A 21,713-nucleotide genomic window follows, 5' to 3' on the forward strand; every position below is an offset into this window, starting at 1 on the left:
GTTTGAGACAGTAATGCCACATAAACAAAGTTAAGTCTTTGAGCTTCCTGAGCCACAAGCTTGTCCATGCCTAGGTCACATACCTCCAGTTGTGTTAAAAACATGCCTTTCATTGAGAGTGTGCCAAGAAATTTCCATATGCATAATCAGGTGGTATCTATTTATAACAAAGCATGCAGAATGATCACTGTAGTTGTGTGAAGGCAAAATCAGAGAAGCTGAAGTTGTGCAGAGATAGGTCAGAAATAAACTTGTTATACAAGAAACTTTCAGGTACACCCAGCAAAGTTTGATCTTGGGTTTAGAAGAAATAAACAACAAATGTAGTATGGCTGTCTAAGAAAACAATAAATTTTACATCATGGAAATTCATTATCCCTCTTAGAGCATTTGTAAGAAACAAATAACTCGTATTTTGAAATGCAGCAGAAACAGATGACTACAGAAACAATTAGAATCTGAATAAACATATGTGAACAGAAGTGTGCCCAGCACACAAATAGCGCTATCAACACACAGTGTGTACAGTTGTCTTCTTTGGTTTTAGAGAGAGAATGATCGTTTGTGTGAACCATGCATTTGTATAAGTTGTAACTCTATGGAGTTAGGGCAAAGTTAAGTAATAATTTCTTCTGTATCTGAGAAACAGGAAGCAGAATGTTGTCCTACAGTGCTTCCAACAGCAAATGAATTAACCACACAGGCATGGTCACAAAAATTTCACATTCAACCTTTAAAGTGGAATGTATGTTTATCCATTAGCAGTTGTTTATCACAATGACCTGACAGAATTAATGGACTCTGACTCTCACCAGATTGAAAGCAAAGCAAAGCAAAAATATTTAATGTACATTAAATAACAGTGTCCCAATACTTGTAAGGACACGAAACAGTCAGAAAGTTCAGCAATACACTTCCTCATAAATATGATAAAATCACAACACATGACACATCAATTGGAAACATGTATATCCAACATTGCAAAATAAAAATTCCTCATTTAATAGAAACAGCAACATCAAATATGCAAAATTATTCTTTCACAGTTAATTTCTGGTTAAATAACATCTACTTAAGAAAATTTTCAACAGGAGCGCACATTACAGCACTTTACATTGTGTTGGGGTCGTAGCTGCTGTCACGGAGCCAAGAGAATGCACCTGTAGCAGTAGCAGTTAGTTTAATACGTAGTCATTTAGTATGATTTCTGTTTTTCAAGTATATTTCAGCAAAGAAGTGAATTGTACCCCTGTATTTCACTGTGTTCACTAGTGTTAAGTAACTTACTCTAAGTTTTTTGAATAATTTTTAGTGCATTAATTTTGTGTGAGGCAACTTTCTTGGGTAGAACAGATTAGAGATAGTGTAGGAATGGAACTTAAGATTGCACCTAGCAACTCCTTACGTTAGTGTTACATTACTTGTGATAGCAATAAAAATTAAATACGAATGGCAGGGACTGTGCCTCTTTCCTTAAACAATTGGGAACTGTGTTGGTTACGGTCAAAAAGCTTTAGGCTGCTGGTCTGGGCTACAGCAGAATTGAGGAGCTGAGATAAATGTTTTGGCAGCTCTGGACACTATAGTGCTGCTGGGATCACTGATGCCACTGCACCTTCTGATCTGTACGTATCTGCCAGTAGACACTTGCTTGACAGTGATTGGTGAACAGTCGCAAGGACACGAATCTCTGGGTGGAAGGTGAAAGTAGATATCTTCTGCAGAGCTGTCCCCTTACATCTCAGAAATAGGGTTGAGGTATTGCCCACAATATGCCTCGTCTGTTGGGACTGTGGCTGATCTTCCCGAGAGGTCCGGACAAGCGCACAGCATAGAGTTCCAGTGTGAGGCGAATGATAGAGCCCCTCCCAAAAATAGTGTGCAAATCAGGAAAGAAAGCCAGTATCCACACTGTCTGCCAAGGGGTCTCATCTGAGAAGTGGAGGGGGCTCTTTTGGCAGTGACTGAGCATACTAGGTGCAGCTGTCTACACATTGCCGCTCATGCCTGCACAAATGACACCTACTATCTGGTTTCAGAGGCCATCCTCGGCTCCTACAGGCAGTGGCTGAGATAGCATTTGTTGTCGCAGATCGCAAAAAGGAAGTGTGAACAAGGTGTTAGTTAACTGCAGGAGCATCTATATAATGGTTCTGGAACTAGTCTCGCTTATGAGCTATAATAATGCCCACTTAGTGCTAGCAACAGAAAGCTGGTTAAACCATATGTTGAAAGCAATGAAATTTTAAACTCCGACTGAAATGTATATCGCAAAGATAAGTTGAAGTGGAAGCGTGTTTACAGCAATAAAAATAAGATAATATCTAATGAGATCAGTGCAGATTGACAATGGGAAATAATTTGGGTGAAGGTAAGTGTTAAAGGTGGATCAAACAGGTTCACAAAAAGCTTTCATAGGCTTCCTGCCGCAGCAGCAGTAGTAGTGGCACTCTCACTGTCACTTGGAGAATCGCTCACAAACATTTCCTGGTCATATTATAGCTTTAGGTGGTGATTTTAATTTACCAGCTATAGACTGGGAGACTCAAGTGATTATGGCAGGTAGTAAGAACAGGAAATCATGTGAATTTCTTCAAAACATCTTATCCGCAAATTACCTTTAGTGATTAATCCGAGAACTGACTCATGAAGACAAGATCTTACACCTGCTGGTCACAAACAGACCTGAACTTTTAAACTTCACTACAGCAGGGAACTGATGATCATAAGGCCATAACAGCATCATTGAATATGGCTGTAAATACGAATACAAAGAGAAGTAAGAAGATCTTTCTGATTAATCAGAGTGACAAGAGACAGATTTCAGATTACCTGAGGTCATCAAGAAAATTTCATTTCCACCACCGACAAGGTTCACTATCAATGGACAAAGTGGAACAGCATTGTACAATACACTTTAGACAGGTATGTGTTAGAAATATGCTACAGAAGCTAAGAGGGTTTCATTGAAAATTTAGGCGTCATTGCAAATTTACACGTAGCCAAAGCCTCACAAACAAGCACAAACTTGACGCAGCCAAAATTACCATAAGAGAGATGATAAGTGAAGAATATCAAAGTAGACCACTATCTACCAATTTGACAGAAACTCCTAGGAATTTCTGGCTTTATGCTAAATCAGTAAACGGATCGAAGCCACCTGCCCAGATACTCAATGAACATAATAGGACTGAAGTAGATAATGACACATAAAAAGCCAAATACTTAAGATATTTTTCCAAAACTGTTTCACAGAGGAAAATCACACTGTAGTTCCTCTTTTAAATTGTCACACAAATGACAAAATGACAGATATCAAAATAATTGACCAAGAGACAGAAAAATAACTGAAATAGCTCAAAGGGGGAAAGGCCACTGGGCTTGACGGGATATCAATCAGATTCTACACAGAGAATTTTCCACTCTTCTAGCAGCAATGTACTGTAGGTCTCTAGAGGAATGAAACATTCCTAATGATTGGAAAAGAGCACAGATCATAACCATTTTCTAAAAGCACCGTCAACAAATGTAGAAAATTATGGGCCTATATCTCTGACATTGGTCTGTTGTCAAATTTTGCACATTTTATGCTCATGTATTATGACATTTCTGGAGACCAAAATTCTATTCTGTAGGAACCAACATGTGTTTCAAAAACAATGACTGTGTGAAATCCAACTCGCTCTGTTCATCCATGAGACCCTGACACAAATAGATACACACATCCGGGTACATGTCACGTTCCTTGGCTTCTGAAAGGCAGCGTACGGAATAAAAGTCAACTTGTGATTGGACTGAAGAGTTTCTAGAAAACAGAACACAGGATGTCTTTCTGAACTGAGAGAAGTCTTCAGGGATACAGATGTACTCCAAGGAAGCATTACAGAACCATTACTTTACACAATATATGTAAATGATAACTTAGATAACTTCAGAACCTCCACATGACTTTTTGCAGATGATGATATTGTGTACACAGAAGTTACACTGCTAGAAAATTGTAGTGAAATGCAGGAAGACCTGCAAAGAATTGAGCCTTGACACAGGGAGTGGCAACTGACTCTCAACATAAACAAAACTAACGTATGGTGAGTACACAGGCATATAGATCTTTTGTCATGTGATTACACAATTGTAGAACAATCACTTGGAGCAGTTTCTTTCATAATAAATCTAGGATTATGCATACAGAGTGATTTGAAGTGGAAAGACCACAAAAATCAGGCATAAGGCAAATACCAAGAAATGTAGTACATCAGCAAAGGAAGTAACTTACAAAGTAACTTACAAAGCACACGTCAGCCTGAGATTCACATCATGTGGAATTTATACAGGAGATAGAGATGATCCAAAGAAGAGCAGCATGCTTCGTTAGAGGTTCACTTAGTAAGTACAAAAGCATCATGGAGTATCTCAGCCAACCCCAGTGGAAGACAATGCAAAAGAGGCATTCTGCACCACGTATGGTCTACTGTGGAAGTTCTGAGAGCATATGTTCCTATAAGAGTCAGCCAATATATTGTTACCTCCAATGTGTGTCTTGCAAAAAGACAAGACAATAGAGATGAAGTTCAAGAGATTCAAGCCCACACAGAGACTTACCAGCAATCAGTCTTCCTGCGAACTATACCTGCCTGGAAAAGGGGGAAATGGCAATGGTACAGGAAGTACCCTCTGCTCAAACCGTAAGGTGGTCTGCAGAATGTAGATGTAGAAAGTAGTTGGGGGAGCAGAGAAGGGGGGTCGGGGAAGGGTAACTGTCGGCTTGGAGGGAGACAGCAGGTATGCAGGATGGAAATGCAGGAGGGAGAGGCAGCAGCAATCGACTCCTGCACATCATCATCATGCTCATCGAATGCAGAATGAACTCACCACTGCCAGAGCTGTATGTTGCATTGCTATCCCATACACCTGTTGCCTTCCTCCAAGCCATCAAACATCCTTACCTAACCCTTCCTCCTGCCCCAGCAATGTGTATTCAGCTGGCACAAGATAGCTGTACACACACACACACACACACACACACACACACACACACACACACACACACAGAGAGAGAGAGAGAGAGAGAGAGAGAGAGAGAGAGAGAGAGAGAGTGTGTGTGTGTGTGTGTGTGTGTGTGTGTGTGTGTGTGTGTGTGTTTGTGTGTGTGTGTGTGTGTAGGCACAAGTGCCCATGCGTGCATCTATGTGTAATCTAGATTGAAAGAGGATATGAGATATGTCAGAAAGTTAGCAGGTTTTCAGTCTTGTTCATGTGCCTGTTGGTGACACATTTACTCTACTATTTGGTGAATTGTTACCTTTATTTCTAAATTATTTTCACTCAGTCAGTACTTTCCATTAGAAAATTAAAAACTAAGCATCATCAGTTCAAATTACTAAATAAATAAAATGTTTATACATATTCACACATAAAAAAGCAGCTTATTGCTATTAAGCAACCTATTTGCAGATAAAAATATTCTTTAACCAAAACTTTTTCTCGTACATAAGCATGTCTGTGCTTGACATGTTATGCAAAAATTCGAATACATTACAATCACAAATATATGCAGTCATCTTAAGACAGGCTTTATGCACAAAGCTAAATTCTTAATGGTGCATACATAATTATCTACAAAGTTGGGTGAAAGAATGCCAGAAATTGGCCAAATGGAGCATTGGGAGTAATAAACACATCTCCAGGGCCACAAACATGGGCTAATAGCCCTGAAAATTGCCACTGAAGATGCTTCACAAATAAAAGAAGCAAAATGTGTATGACAATAAACAAACTGCCTTCAATTAGTTGCATAAACAGAACATACCTCCATGAATTTTGGAGCAACTAAGGAATGACAAAAAACAGAAATAAAAACATACAGCAGTTGCAACTGGTTTTGGTATTTTGATCTTACAAACAATCAGGGAGAATGCAAGAAATAATTTTGGATAGAGTGGTGACATATAGCAAAATTATATGTCCTGTGATTATTATTTACTTGGTACAGTAAATAGATGACCCAAACATTTCAGCCAAGATAGTTCATGTGCAACAATCTGCAACTGTGCAGGTGCATGTTACAGACTTTTTAACTAACAACATTATTAGATTTAATGTTGATAAACAGCCTGTAAACAGCCTAAAGCCTGTGTCAACATCCCACTCACAACTGCCTACAAAATTCATTTGACGTGATATTACACTGATTCACATTCAAGTACAGAGATTGTCCATAATAATATAATAATTCAGTGTAAAAAAAAAAAGTCCAATGTAAGATCCATGATCGTATGTTCAGTCATGATTATGGCTATTTCATAATTAAGGTGCCACTATAGTCCGATCCATGAACAATGGGGTTTGTGCAGGTTGAGAAACAGAGGGGGATTGCACTGTTGCAAGTGACACCTGCAGTATGCACATACATGTGCTTTGTGTTTGAGGTAAGTGCATGTCCTGAAAATTATGTCTCTCACTTGTCAGTGTAGAATTTGTCGCGTACCACCACTATCGGGCATGACACCTCATAACAAATGGAATAAAAATTTAGTGAATAAATCACTTCTTTTATGTTTTGTGCTCGCACTGGGTAAGAAATTTACAGCAGTACTCACAACACTAGTTAACACTCATTGGCTATCAGAGAATGCATGGTGCAAGTGCACACAATGAGCCTAAACTTGGCTGCCATCATTTGTGATTCCAACTATACACAGCATCTGAAAGGGCACTAATTACTGCAATGTGAAGAAACCAGTAAAACCAATCATCATCACTTCTTTTATTTTGCTGTTATAATTATGTTCAACAATCTTGCAACATGTTATCATATTTTTTATGAGTAGGCACTATCATTGTCTTCTATCAAAATACACAACAAATGCACATAATAAATTAACTAGTAAACACCTCAGCTATGTACATATCTTAAAATCTATATCTATACTACTAATTACTATATCTAGAAACAAAGATTCCGTAACTTACCAAATGAAAGCGTTGGTACGCTGATAGAGACAATAACAAACACAAACACACACACAAACACACACACACACACACACACACACACACACACACACACACACACACACACACAACTTTAAAGCTTTCGCAACCCATGGTTGCTTCATCAGGAAAGAGGGAAGGAGAGGGAAAGACGAAAGGATGTGGGTTTTAAGGGAGAGGGTAAGGAGTCATTCCGCTCCCGGGATTGGAATGACTCCTTACCCTCTCCCTTAAAACCCACATCCTTTCGTCTTTCCCTCTCCTTCCCTCTTTCCTGATGAAGCAACCATGGGTTGCGAAAGCTTGAAATTTGTGTGTGTATTTGTATTTGTTATTGTCTCTATCAACGTACCCCAACGTCTTCATTTGGTAAGTTACAGAATCTTTGTTTTTAGATATAATTTTCCCATGTGGAATTTTTCCCTCTATTATATTCTACTACATTACTAACTTCATATAAACAGAATGTCAATATAAACTGTACTAGCAGGTAAATAAATACTACAATTGACACAATTAAAAAGAAGCTACATATACAATTAAACAATTACAGAAAAAAGCCTTTTGGACAGAGTAACAACTAATTTGCAAAACATGCCTGCTGAGAAAAGTATCTACATCCAGTCAGGTAACAGTAAAAATATCATTTGTTGATCACTATGTAGAATTTTTTATTACAAGAAAGAGACAGACCTACACTCAATGATTCATTTCCATGTGGCCATGGCTATATGAATTGATGAAATATTCATTAAAATGTGACTAATATGCAGAAATAAATAACAGACCTAATGGAAATGATAGTACACACTGAAGCGCCAAAGAAACTGGTACACATGCCTAATATCGTGTTGGCCCCAGTGAGCACGCAGAAGTGCTGCAACACAACGTGGCATGGACTCTACTAATGCCTGAAGCAGTGCTGGAGGGAATTGACACCATGAATCCTGCAGGGCTGTCCATAAGACAGTGTATGAGGGGTGGAGATCTCTTCTGAACGCCATGTTACATGGCATCCCACATATGCTCAATAATGTTCATGTCTGGGGAGTTTGGTGGCCAGTGGAAATGTTTAAACTCAGAAGAGTGTTCCTGGAGCCACTCTGTAGCAACTGTGGATGTCTAGGGTGCCATATTGTCCTGCTAGAATTGCCCAAGTCCATCGGAATGCACAACAGACATGAACGGATGCACATGCTCAGACAGAAAGCTTACGTACGTGTCATATGTCAGAATCCTATCTAGACATATCAGGGGTCTCATATCACTCCAACTGCACACAGCCCACACCATTGCAGAGCCTCCACCAGCTTCAACAGTCCCCTGCTGGCATGCAGAGTCTATGGGTTCATGATGTTGTCTCCATACACTTGATACAATTTGAAATGAGACTCATCCCACAAGGCAACATGTTTCCAGCCATCAACAGTCCAATGTCAGTACTGACAGGCCCAGGCAAGGCGTAAAGCTTTGTGTCATGCAGTCATCAAGGGTACATGAGTGGGCCTTTGACTCTGAAAGCTCATATCAATGATGTTTTGTTGAATGGTTCACATGCTGACACTTGTTGATGGCCCAGCATTGAAATCTGCAGCAATCTGAGGAAGGGTTGCACTTTTGTCATATTGAACAATTCTCTTCGGTCGTTGTTGGTCCTGTTCTTGCAGGATCTTTTTCGGCAGCAGCGATGTTGGAGATTTGATGTTTTACCAGATTCCTGATATTCTTGGTACTCTCGTGAAATGGTTGTACGGAAAAATCACCACTATTACTACCTCATAGTCAAAATGTTATGTCCCATCACTCATGCACTGACTATAACACCACATTCAAACTCACTTAAATATTGATAACCTGCCATTGTAGCAGAAGTAACTGATCTAACAATTGTGCCAGACACATATTGTCTTATTTTGGTGTTGCCAGCCTCAGCGCTGTATTCTGCCCATTTACATGTCTCTGTATTTGAATACACATGCCGCGGAACTCGTGGACTTCGAACATGGTCAGGTGATTGGGTGTCACTTGTGTCATAGGTCTGTACACGAGATTTCTACACTCCTAAACATCCCTAGGTCCACTGTTTCCAAGATGATAGTGAAGTGGAAGCTTGAAGGGACACGCACAGCACAAAAGCATACAATCCAACCTCATCTGTTGACTGACAGAGACCACAGACAGTTGAAGACGGTCGTAATGAGTAATCAGCAGACATCTATCCCGACCATCACACAGGAATTACAAACTGCATCAGGATTCACTGCAAGTACTATGGCAGTAAGGCGGGAGGTGAGAAAACTTGGATTTCATGGTCAAGCGGCTGCCCATAAAGCACACATTACGCCGGTAAATGCCAAACGACGCCCCGCTTGGTGTAAGGACCATAAACATTGGATAATTGAATAGTGGAAAAATGTTGTGTGGAGTGACAAATCACGGTACCCAATATGGAAATCTGGTGGCAGTGTGTGGGTATGGTGAATGTCTGGTAAACATCATCTGCCAGTGTGTGTAGTGCCAACAGTAAAATTCAGCGGCAGTGGTGTTACGATGTGGCCATGTTTTTCATGGAGCGGGTTTGCACTCCTTGTCATTTTGCGTGACACTATGACAACACAGGCCTACACTGATGTTTTAAGTACAGTCTTGCTTCCCACTGTTGAATAGCAGTTCGGGGATGGCGATTGCATCTTTCAACACGATCAAGCACCTGTTCATAATGCACGGCCTGTAGTGGAGAGCTTACACAACAATAACATGCCTGTAATAGACTGGCCTGCACAGCATCCTGCCCTGAATCCTATAGAACACCTTTGGGATGCTTTGAAATGCTGACTTCATGCCAGGCCTCACCAACAAACAACTATAAGTCTCCTCAGTACAGCACTCCATGTGGAATGGCTCCATGTGGAATGGGCTGTCATTCCCCAAGAAAACTTCCAGCACCTGATTGAACGTATGTTTGCGAGAGTGGAATCTGTCATCAAACCTACGGTGGGCTAACACCATACTGAATTCCAGTATTACTGAAGGAGGGCGCCACGAGCTTGTAAGTCATTTTTAGTCAGGTGCCCAGATACTCTTGATCACATAGTGTATTTCATTTCAAAATAACACTAGTTTCTTAAAAAACATTCAGCAACAAAGACTGAGAAGTGGTGACCCCCCTCTGATTTAAATGTTGTGTATGTCTCCAAAAAACATAGAAAAGCACACATTATAGTTTCAGGAGGTATACTTCATATGGCAGACAATGAATTCACATTTATCACTTGAGTAATACAAACATGAACATAAACCGTGTACCTTGCCAAGGTGGATTAGCTTGTGTGCTTTAGTGATACGCACAGCCCTACTGTAGATGAAACACATCACGTGGTTAACCGTGGATAGATGTTGTAGGAAAGTTCTGGTATAATTTAAATATTTTTGGATCAAAGGAGACCACTCCCCAAAAAGCAAAAGTGTTGAGTTGTTAATGAGCACATACAAAAAGAAAGAAAACTTTACAGCTTTTGGAGCGATCCATTTTTGAGCCAGGGTAAAATACACACCTCAGTGTGCATGACTCCCCATGCCTCCGACAACAACTGTGCATCACACGCATAGCCCGTGAACTTGCCACTCCTCCCTCCTGCATTCCTAGCCAGGAAAATGGGTGCCTACCTCTGCCACTAACCACCCATCACCAATCCTTTTCCCACCTCTCTCTCCCTCGCCCACTCCAGCCAACACTACCCCAACCCAACATTACCCCCACCACAACCTACTCCACCTGCCAAAATGCAATGCTCGATATAAAGAGAGCAATACAGTATGCAGGTTAAAATGGATGTAGGTTTTTCCAGTTGTTATGCAGAGATGAACAGGTTTGCACAGGATAGCTCAGCGTGGAGAGCTGCATTACACCAGTCTTCAAACCTGATATCAGAACTAAAACATCAAAGGTAAAGAATTCTGACAATAATTCTACGACCAAAGATAAGTAACCATAATTAACAGTTCTGAATAACTATGTAACGATTCATCCGGAAACATCATGTAACTTTATGACCAATGTAATTATTACCTGCAGTCTGCTCCTCTAGCAACAAAAATCCCTGTCTGACAAATAAGAGGAGTGTAAAATATCTGTGTGGGTACTTTATTTCTACATCAGTCTTAAAGTAATTCTATCAGTTAAATGGTAATGCAAAAGTTCTGGACCTAAGGAGAAAACTAGTAACTGCTATAGATTTTTAGTAATCTGTGGATTACTAAAAATATGCAGGTAGTTTCCCTTCCACTCCACTGTTGTTTGATCAACAGATCTTAATTGAATCTCATTCTCATATGTTTATTACATTGTCGACTAATGTGAAAAGTTACTACTGATAGTAAACATTGCTACTGAGTACCAATACAGTATAAAGTGTAAGTATCTTATCATGCTCAAGGATTCACAAAACCAAATATCCAAAAATAAGGTCTATTGTTCTTAAAAAGTTTCATTGATTTTTACACTTATCATCTGAACAACCTTAGACCACTGTTACATAAAATAAGGGAAAGGCAACCACTCACCTGTAGTGGACTGATATGTGGCACATAGATACACATAGCAGAAAACAGTATTTACACTAGCTTTTGAGCTTTTATTCTTTTTCTAACAAAGGTACACACATTCACATATACAACATTGCAGACACACAAACACACGCTACTGCGGCTGTGGTGATACTGGTTTTGGATATTTAAAGCAGTTGCCTGAACAGATGGTGTTGTGGATTGGGAAGAGAAGGAAACACGAGACAAGGAGAGGGTAGCAAGATACTGTGAGACAGCTCTTTCATGTCTTCTTCCACCCCCTCTTCATCTTTCATCTCCACCTTTCTCTCTCCTCCTTTTATATCTCTCATCTATTCTACCTTCTACACTTCTTGCATCTTGTGCAGCCACTGAGTCATCTGTTTGAAGACTTTACCTGCAATATCCTGCTACCCTGTTCTTGTCACATGCACCTTTCTCTACCCCTGCTCTCAATAATTGGTAATCAATAATCAATGTTCTTGTGGCTGTGTGCATTTAGGTGCTTGTGTGACTCTGTGTATTTTTGCTACAAAAGGGCAATGGATCACATACCTTCTCAACATGTCATGTTTCATTTCATTCCCTCCTAGCCTTCTGGGTGCTACACTTTTTTATCAGGCAGTATATTATTGGTAATCATTTTTATATTTAATTTGGTGTGTGACAGATGAAGATGGATGTAACTAATTGTATGAGGATAGACACTGTTTCTGGCATGATTATGGAAGCATGAGGGGATTTAACAGATTTTGCATGCAGAATGGCAGTTGGAGCAATACACATGGGACATTCATATTCAGAAATCATTACAAAATTGAATATTCCGAGATCCACAGTGTCAAGAGTATGCCAAGAATACCAAATTTAAGGCATTAACTCTCACTGCAGACAATGCTGTAGTCAACGGTCTTTACTTAATGACTGAGAGCAGTGGCATTTCCATTACAACTGTCAGTGCTAACAGACAAGAAACACTATGCGAAATAAGCTCAGAAATCAATGTGTTACATACGATGAACATAACCCTTAGGACAGTACGTCAAAATGTGACGTTAATGTACTACGGCAGCAGATGACTGATGTGAGTGCCTTTGCTCACATCAAAACATCACTTGCAGTGTCTCTGCTGGGCTCGTGGCCATATCAGTTGGACCCTAGATGACTGGAAAACTGTGGTCTGGTCAGACAAGTCCCAATTGCAGTTGATAAGAGCTGATGGTAGGGTTCAAATGTGGTGCAAACCCCAAAGAGCCAAGGGCCCAAGTTGACAACAAGGCACTGTGCAAGCTGATGGTGGCTCCATAATGGTGTGGGCTATGTTTACATGGAATTGATTGGGTACGCTGGTCAACTGAACTGATCATTGACTGCAAATGGCTCACTAACTTCAAATGGTTATGTTCGGTACTTGGAGACCATTTTCAGCCCTTCATGAACTTCACAAACAACGATGGATTTTTTTACATGACAATGCATCATATTACCAGGCCACAATTGTTTGCGATTGGTCTGAAGAACATTCTGGACAATCTGGGTGAATGATCTGGCCTCTCAGATCACCCAACATGAATCACATCAAATATTTATGGAATATAATCAAGGCAGTTTGTGCACAAATCCTGTACCAGCAACACTTTCACAATTATAAACAGCTATAAAGGTAGCATGACTCAATGTTTCGCCATGAGACTTCCAACTTGTTAAGTCCATGCCACGTCAAGCTGCTGCGCCACGCCAGGAGAAAGGAGGTCCAACATGCTATTTACAGGTATCCCATGACTTTTAGCACTTCACTGCATATAAAATGACAATAACTGGCTTGCTCTCAAAGTCCTCCTTTAGATCTAAGTAGATACTCACTATATAGTGGAGATGCTGAGTCACAGACAGGGGGGAGGGGGGGACAAAAAAAAACACAATAACAACAACAAACATGTGGCTTCAGTTGCTTGAGACTGCAACCATGTGTGTGTGAGTTGCAGTGTGTGTGTGTGTGTGTGTGTGTGTGTGTGTGTGTCTTGTCTATTTTTGGTGAAGGCCTCACTGGCTGAAAGCTTTATTTGTGACAGTCTTTTTGTTGTGCCTATCTGTGATATATGGTGAGTAGCAAGTTTCCTTTTCATAAGATTAGGAACTTCTTGTATGCCCAAGAATTCAGTAAGGAAAGAATAAAAATATAAAATCATAAAGCCAATATCCACTACTAACAGGGTGTAACAGAACAGAAAATGAATGGTGGGAGGAATGGATGATGGAGGCGAAAGCAGCAAGGGTCTGTACCTGGTGCAACAATAGTGATGATGACCAGATATATTGATGATTTTATTATATTTTCTGTTACTTTTGGCACAAGCATTGAATACATATGAACTAAAATACAAACCTGTAGCCTTGCAAGTATACTGTTGTTTATGAAATGTCACAGTAAAGCATTTGAAATATTTACTATTAGTTTGTCTAACTTCAACCCCTTTTCTTTTACTGGCTTTACATTCTTTCATAGTTCACAACAGGTTCAAATTTCCTGCAATGGGCATGTTCGGTAACAACTATGGATAGGTAAAGATTACATGTTAATGAAATGATACACATTCTTGAAAGTAACTTGAGGAACAGTTCTGTTTTGATTGCTTCTCTTTCACATCACAAGACAGCATATATTTAATAAAAGTTAGGCTGAATCCTGTACAAAACTGATTGCTTTGCAAAAGTACAGCACCAGATTTCTCTTTGCCATATTTGAATAAATCACCAACATGAAGCAAACATATACTTTCCTCCACCTTCACTCTCTCTCTCTCTCTCTCTCTCTCTCTCTCTCTCTCTCTCTCTCTCTCTCTCTCTCTCTCTCTCTCTCACACACACACACACACACACACCACTCTAGGTTAATTAGCAAATCTATGTTTCAGAAGCTGAATGCAAGTTAGTTACACAATTACATGAACAAACTGCTACTAAAAACAGAGTAAATACCAACCACTGAATATCTAGCAGGCAGAACACAGTGACATTTAGAATACACAACAGGCATGCTCTACACAACGAGCATTACTTAGGACTTTTCGAGTTACATGTGAGATTCCTAGGAGCTTGATCACAGATTGCAGCGATGTTACATTGGATGGATCAATGCAGAATGGCCCAATGTTTCGCCAGCCTGAGCGAGGAATAGGTTTGAACTGAAACGAATGAATTCAATGTATGTGCCTCATATGTATATACTAAAAGAGGCATTAAAACTGCTACATTAGCATTGCAAATTATGTGTATACTTTACAGCTGCTGTGTTAGCCACAACTCACATAGTCCAATTTACAAAGTACTAATGAAAACAATATTCGTAATACTTCTATGATTTACTATTGCACAAAACACCTAAATCTCTTAGTTCTTCACACCACATATTTCAGAAAATCGTACTTCACTATGATGTGCATTTCCTACCTATCCAGAAAAGCTCTGGTGTGAGAGCCTTTCATAACAAAAAGATTCCCTGCCAGTGTACACCCATCAGAAGTTGCAATTCATACTGTGTTTTATTTTTTATCTCACACAAACTCTCATGACAAAAAGAAAGAAGAACTATCATAGCTTATTATCAATGGTGACACACTCTAGTAAGAGTAAATTAGAATGATACAATGTCAGGTTAGCCCCCCATTCAGATTTCTGAAAAGAGACCAAGGGGAATGTAACAATGAGAAAAATAAAATTCAGTAACCAATGAAAGGCTAAAATTCCATGAGTCAGATAGTGGCAAGTCAAAAGTATGAATCTGGTAAGGAAGCTACAAAATTTGAAATGGGAAATGCAAAGGCACAGACTAGACGAATACAGGTTAATTCAAACACCGATGATGCTACTGAAATAGGATTCAACATGAATACAAAGACAGGACAGAGTCAATTACTGTGAACAGTTCAGCAATAGTATCAGTCTCATCAACTATCAGCAGCAAACCAATGCCAACACCAAAAGCTCAAGTATATACGGCACAGTCACACGTAGAAATTGAAGAAATACAGAAAATATATAAGAATAATAAACATATAATTCAGTATGTAAAAGAAGACAAAAACCTAAATCCTGGGTAACTGTAATACTGTAGTTATAGAAGGAATAGAAAACAGGAGGAATATGGGCTCTTTATTAGGAATGAGAGAGGAGGAAGACTAATTGATTTATGAAATAAATTTCAGCTAGCAATAGCTGAGAGAGAGAGAGAGAGAGAGAGAGAGAGAGAGAGAGAGAGAGGGGGGGGGGGGGGGGGGGAAGGCACCAATGCATTTCTGGGCTGAACACACAAATGTGCTTGTACATTACAGCATATATTAAAGGATTTGTTCAAGAGCTAGCTTCTCCATTCCTTTTTGTGCATTTGCTATTACTATAGTGTGAGTTGTCTTATTTACTCCTAAATTAAATACTTCCATTGACTGACAAAAGAAGTACAAAACTGTTCACAGAACGATGTGAATACAGCAATAAAAGTCACTTAATAATAGGAGCTGCAGGTACACTAATGCGAAATGGCTGCAGGAAAAGTGCAAAGAAACTGAAAAAACTTATGTGATCATCAGAAGGATCAATTCAGCATACAAAAAAGTAAAAACATTCTTTGACGAAATTAAAAGCACAGGAGTCAACATCAAGAATTCAAGAGGAATTACCCTGTTAAACAAAGTGGAGATCGGACAAGTGGAATGAGTATACTGAAAGCCTATATGAAAGGGAAGAACTGTTTGATGACATGAAAGACGAAAAAATTGTAGTTGATATGGAAGACACAGGGCATTCAGTATTAGAGTAAGAGTCTAACATACCTTTGGAAGCCTTGTGATCAAATAAGGTAGAAGGCATAGATAACATTCCTTTGGACATTCTGGAAATCAATGGGGGGAAGCAGCAACCAAAAGATTATTCAAATTTATTTGTAGAGTCTGTGAGATTTTAGGAAAAATATCATCCAGGCAATCCTAAAGGCATCAAGGGCAAGTAAGTGTGAGAGCTATCAAGGGATCAGTTTAAAAGTTCTTACATCCAATTTGCTGATGAAAATAATGCAAAGAAAAATGGAAAGGAAAATTGAGATTTGTTCAATGATAATCAGTTGGCTTCAGGAAAGGCATACACACCAGAGATACAGTTTTGATATTGTGTTAGAAAATGGAAGCTAGACACATTCATAGGATTTATCGACCCACAAAAAGCATTGATAATGTAAAATGGCATAATGTGTTTATGTCTCTCAGAAAAATAGATGTAGCCTACAGGGAAAGTAAATATAAGAATGAAAAACCAAGTACAAAGTGCTCATATGGAAAAAGAATGTAAGATAGAGATGCAGTCTTAAAGCCTTGCAGTTCAATCTGTACATAGAAAAACAATGATCGAGATAAAAGAAAGATTCAGGAGTTGGGTTAAAATTCAGGGTGAAAGGATATCAGTGACAAGATTTGTTGATGAAACAGCTATTCTCAAAAAAAGTGCAGAAGAATTACAAGGCCTTTTGACTGGAATGCACACTATGGTGAGGAAGCATTATGCATTGAGAGGAAACCGAAGAAAGCTGTGAGTAGTAAGTAGCAGACGTGAAATTACCAATAACTTAACATAATTTTGGACCATAAAATAGACAAAGTGAAGAAATTATGCTACCCTGGAAGCAAAATAACTCGCAATGAACAAAGCGAGAATAACAGACCAGCACAGACAAACAGGAAATTTCTTGAACAAAAGCAATCTAATAGAATCAAACATTGGCCTTAATTTAAGGAAAAATTTCTGGGAATAAATGTTTGAAGTAGAGTATTTTATGGAAATGAATCATGTATGGAAGTGAATAAAACACTGGAAAAACTAGAAAATAAGGGAATAAAACCATATGCTGCTACAGAAGGATGTGTTAAGATGTCAAGGAATAACTTCTGGGAAAAACTCTAGGGACAGACACAAGATTGGAGAACATCCAACAAATAATTAACTGAGGATCTTGGAGCACAAATGCTATGCTGATATTAGAAGGTTGATACAGGAAAGGAAGATGTGGCAGGCCACAACAAACCAGTCAGAAGACTGATGACCCCTACCAAGAAAGGCCATACTCAAGTGGACCAATTAAAGCACAGCCAATGAAATTAAATTCCAAGTCCCATAACCTGATAGCTCAAAAGTGTGTCTCTGGAATAAACCACACCATCACAGTGACCAAAAGGGGTAAAGAAATCCTCCTCATATTTTGTGATGGTAGGAAGAAAATATACACAGATATCCATAATAATTTATGTTGTAGGCACATTCAGAATAATGAATGTTATGACAGTTCAAAGGCTGTCCTACGTCACAGTTAGGCATTTCCTCCATTTACATGGAGGTTTTGAGGGCTGTAGCTCACAGATTAATATGAAATAATTACTCTTCATCTACTGGCTACTGACTCACTATCATATGTATTCTAAAATGATCTGTGCAAAAAAATTTTGAGCATAAGTTTATATCAAGAGTCCTCGTTTGATATACTTGAATTTTATATGTGGAGTTCTTATTGCATTGTTGAATATTTAATAATTCTTCATCAGCTACTGGCTATCTACTCTTTCACAACTGGTTTTGGGATGAATGGTCTCTTTTTCAAGTCCTCCTGTGTAAAATCATGTTTTGCCATGAGTATATGTTTATATAACCTGGCACAGGCCAAAACTGCAGTAAAAAATTGTCTGAAATTACAAGCTACATCATTGCACATTCCACAATAACAACTGCAATGCAGCCACTACAGTAAATTGTTGAAGAGCATTAGTGGTAATAACCCGTTTAATGTAGCTAATCAGTATAGCAGCCCATTGCATATAATTTCTATAAAATTATTTATATAGTAATTAACATACTTGTGTGTAGACCTAATATGTGGGAGTTGCATAGGAGCTCAAAGAAGTGAATATGTCGATAGCATGTGCATTTGTTTCACACACCCTTTGACTTGCAAAAAACCATATGGCCCAATTATACATAAGTAGAGAACATTATACATAAGTAGAGAAGTCCCTGAACTCTTCCTAAGTGATCTTACAGTGCTATAATCACGTGAAGCCAAATGTAATGTGCACATACAAAGAATGCAGGCAGTTCTCTTTCATATTTAATAAATTATTACATCTGAAAACAATATTAAATGCACATCTGATTTTGAAACAGGAAAAAATTATCCACATTCTTCATGCTTGGTCAACATTATTTTTGATCTTGCGTAATTAGAATAGTGTAACAGATGAAACATATCCATAGTAGAACACTGAGCTTGATCTATTATGTATCTCTGCTGTATTACATTTCCTAATGGGTGTGTCAAATAGTATACAAATAATTTAATAAAAAATTTGATAAATTGTGCTGCTATGCTAATTTTTGACCTTTTATAAGAGGCTATATCTTCATAATACTGAACAACTTAATATGATGACTGTATGTTGTAATTATTGTATCATGGGCTGAAAGACTACATATGTTGCGATTTCTGATGATGTTTCTTCCTTGCAATTTTGTCTCTAAATCTACATCTATACTCTGTAAACCACTGTGAAGTGCATGGCAGAAGGTATGTTCCATTGTACCAGTAACCAGGGTCTTTTCCCATTCTATTCACATATGGAGCATGGGAAGAACGATTTTTAAATGCCTCCACGAGTGCTGTAATTAATCTATACCCGTTCTCATGAGGCCTGCAGGAGTAGTAGGTAGCTGTCTGTTGCATATTCCTGGTCATCATTTAAAGTCGGTTCTTGAAAAATCTTCAAGAGTCTGCCAGTTCACCTTCTTCAGCATCACTGTCACACTCTCCCACCACTCAAAGAAACCTGTGACCATTTGATTTCCCTTCTTTGCATGCATTCAATATCCCCTGATGTCGTATTATTATGAATTAGGAATATTTTAGGATGGGTCACATAAGCAATTTGTAAGCAATCTCCTTTGTAGACTTATTGCATCCTACCAAAAATCGAAGTCTGTCACCTACTTTTATTCACAGCTGGGCCTATGTGATCATTCCATTCCACATCCCTATAAAAGTATTGCACCCAGATATTTGTATGAGTTGACCAGTTTGAACTGTGACTCATTTGTATTATAGTCATAGATACTACGTTTTTCCATTATAAAGGATGGAGAAAAATTGTTCATGAAATTTTAACCCAGGATAGCTGATGCCAGCAAGAACCAAAATTACTAATGTTGTGTAGGTCAAAAACGCACCATTTTTAAACTACAGGAACTTCGTGCCATGCGCTCCAATTGGCCATGTGATTGCCCTGTTGCTGTTTGTCGGTTGACGGGCAGCACTACGGTTGTCAGTTCACACGTACAAACGTATCACATTAGGGCAGTGAGAGGGTGAAGGACATTTGTATGTGTGAACTGACAACCATAGTGCCCCCCATCAACCAATGAATGGCAACAGGGCAATCCCATGACCAATCAGAGCTTGTGATGCCAAGTTTCCATGCATATTTGACTTACACAATATTAGTAATTTTGGTTCCTACTGGCATCAGCTATCCACGGTCAAAATTTCATGACACAATATTTCTCCACCCTATATATGGTTGTCAATCTATATGCCACACCTTCTACCACTCCTTTGCTACATGGATTAGGTACAAGGCCTGTCCCATACACCCACTCTACACATTCCACAGAAGTCCTGTCACATGCTTATCCTGTCCAATCAGAAACAGCCTTTGTCCACCTGAAAGGGTTGACTACCCAGTTACAAAACATTCTGCTGAGCACAACATGCCCACATACAATGGTGCTTCACAACCAATACCATCTGGATCTCCCCAGCTCTCCTGAATTACTTAGATGCAAGTTGTCTTTAATGCTCTTACTTCAATCCAGTCCCCCTCTTGGTCTCAAGTTATGCCAACTCCTGCTTCATGGTCATAACCTCATTCATCCTGCACTCACACTCACACTCCTACTCCACCCTCCCCCCCACCCCCTTCCTCTGTTCTACCCTCTCCTTCACGACCCCATGGCCTGCTTTTCCACTGTTCTATCACCCTCTTCCAACCCACAACTGCCAATCACTGTGTGCTGCACAAAAATCCCCCTGCATGCAGCAAGAATCAGCTCAATAGTACCACATTCATATCCCTAGTGCCTGCTGCCTCTTACTCAAAGTCAGACATCATTCCCAAACTTCCCCTTCTGCTTCCCACCTTCTTTCTCCCATCATCCAGTCCACTCTACCCAAGTCCATACCCTAGTCGATATGCAGTACTGGCACTATGTAGTCACCTAGCCATATAGGAGGATGAGGTGTGTGTGTGTGTGTGTGTGTGTGTGTGTGTGTGTGTGTGTGTGTGTGTGTGTGTGATTGCGCACGCGCGAGGGTGGGTGGGTGGGTGCACCCACGCACGTGCTTGCTATAGCTCCAAAGAAGGAATGGTAACTCTTGTTCATGTTTTTATACCTATCGACAGCTCAACACCGCTACCTTTACTCCTTAAATTATTTATACACACATATACTCATTACAAAAAGTATAAAGGGCTGTCAAATGAAAACAAGACAGATAGAAAAAAGTAAGTAAATTGTTAATTATTTCAGAAGTAATCTCCAAACTGTTCATACATTAATCCCACTCTGAGACATGCCAGTCTATGCCTTCATATAAAAATTTCTATGGTTGCTTACAGAACCATAATTGCACCCAGTCATGCACCTTCATCCTAAGCGAATCATTGGCCATGAAAGTCTTTCTTAATGACTCCTAAAATATGAAAATCGCATGGGGAGAGATCAGGACTGTATGGAGGATGTTTATGAGATTTCCAGTGAAACTTCAGCAGTGTAGCTGGAACAACATTGGCAACATCTAACTCCATGTTATTTCCTTATTTTTGGAACCCTGAAGAAAGACATTCATGGCCGTGGATCTGCTTTGGACAAAAAGGTGAATGCCTGGGTACAATCATGGTTCCATAGGAAACAGTTTTCAATGAGGGGATTGACTGTCATATCTCACAGCGGGATAAATATATATATAGTTACGGCAATTATTCTTGAAATAATAAACAGCTTACTCACTTTTTTTGCAATCAGTTGAGTTTTAATTTGGCTGTCCATTATATTTCTACAGTAGCTCT

The 21,713-nt window shown here is 39.2% G+C and overlaps 1 protein-coding gene across 2 annotated transcripts in view; it reads right to left on the bottom strand.

Annotated features, from left to right (window-relative positions):
* LOC126353944 (endothelin-converting enzyme homolog) overlaps positions 1-21,713 on the bottom strand; it is a 609,153-nt gene that overhangs the window by 94,440 nt on the left and 493,000 nt on the right. Inside the window, exon 6 of one of the 2 annotated variants that reach the window (XM_050003230.1) lies at positions 14,637-14,744. The exons of the other annotated variant lie outside the window; for it this stretch is intronic. Coding sequence (XP_049859187.1) covers positions 14,637-14,744 — 108 coding nt within the window. The remainder of the gene's footprint in view (positions 1-14,636; positions 14,745-21,713) is intronic. 2 annotated transcript variants of the gene reach the window in all.

Source organism: Schistocerca gregaria, chromosome 3, assembly GCF_023897955.1.
Source record: "Schistocerca gregaria isolate iqSchGreg1 chromosome 3, iqSchGreg1.2, whole genome shotgun sequence".
NCBI lineage: Eukaryota > Metazoa > Arthropoda > Insecta > Orthoptera > Acrididae > Schistocerca > Schistocerca gregaria.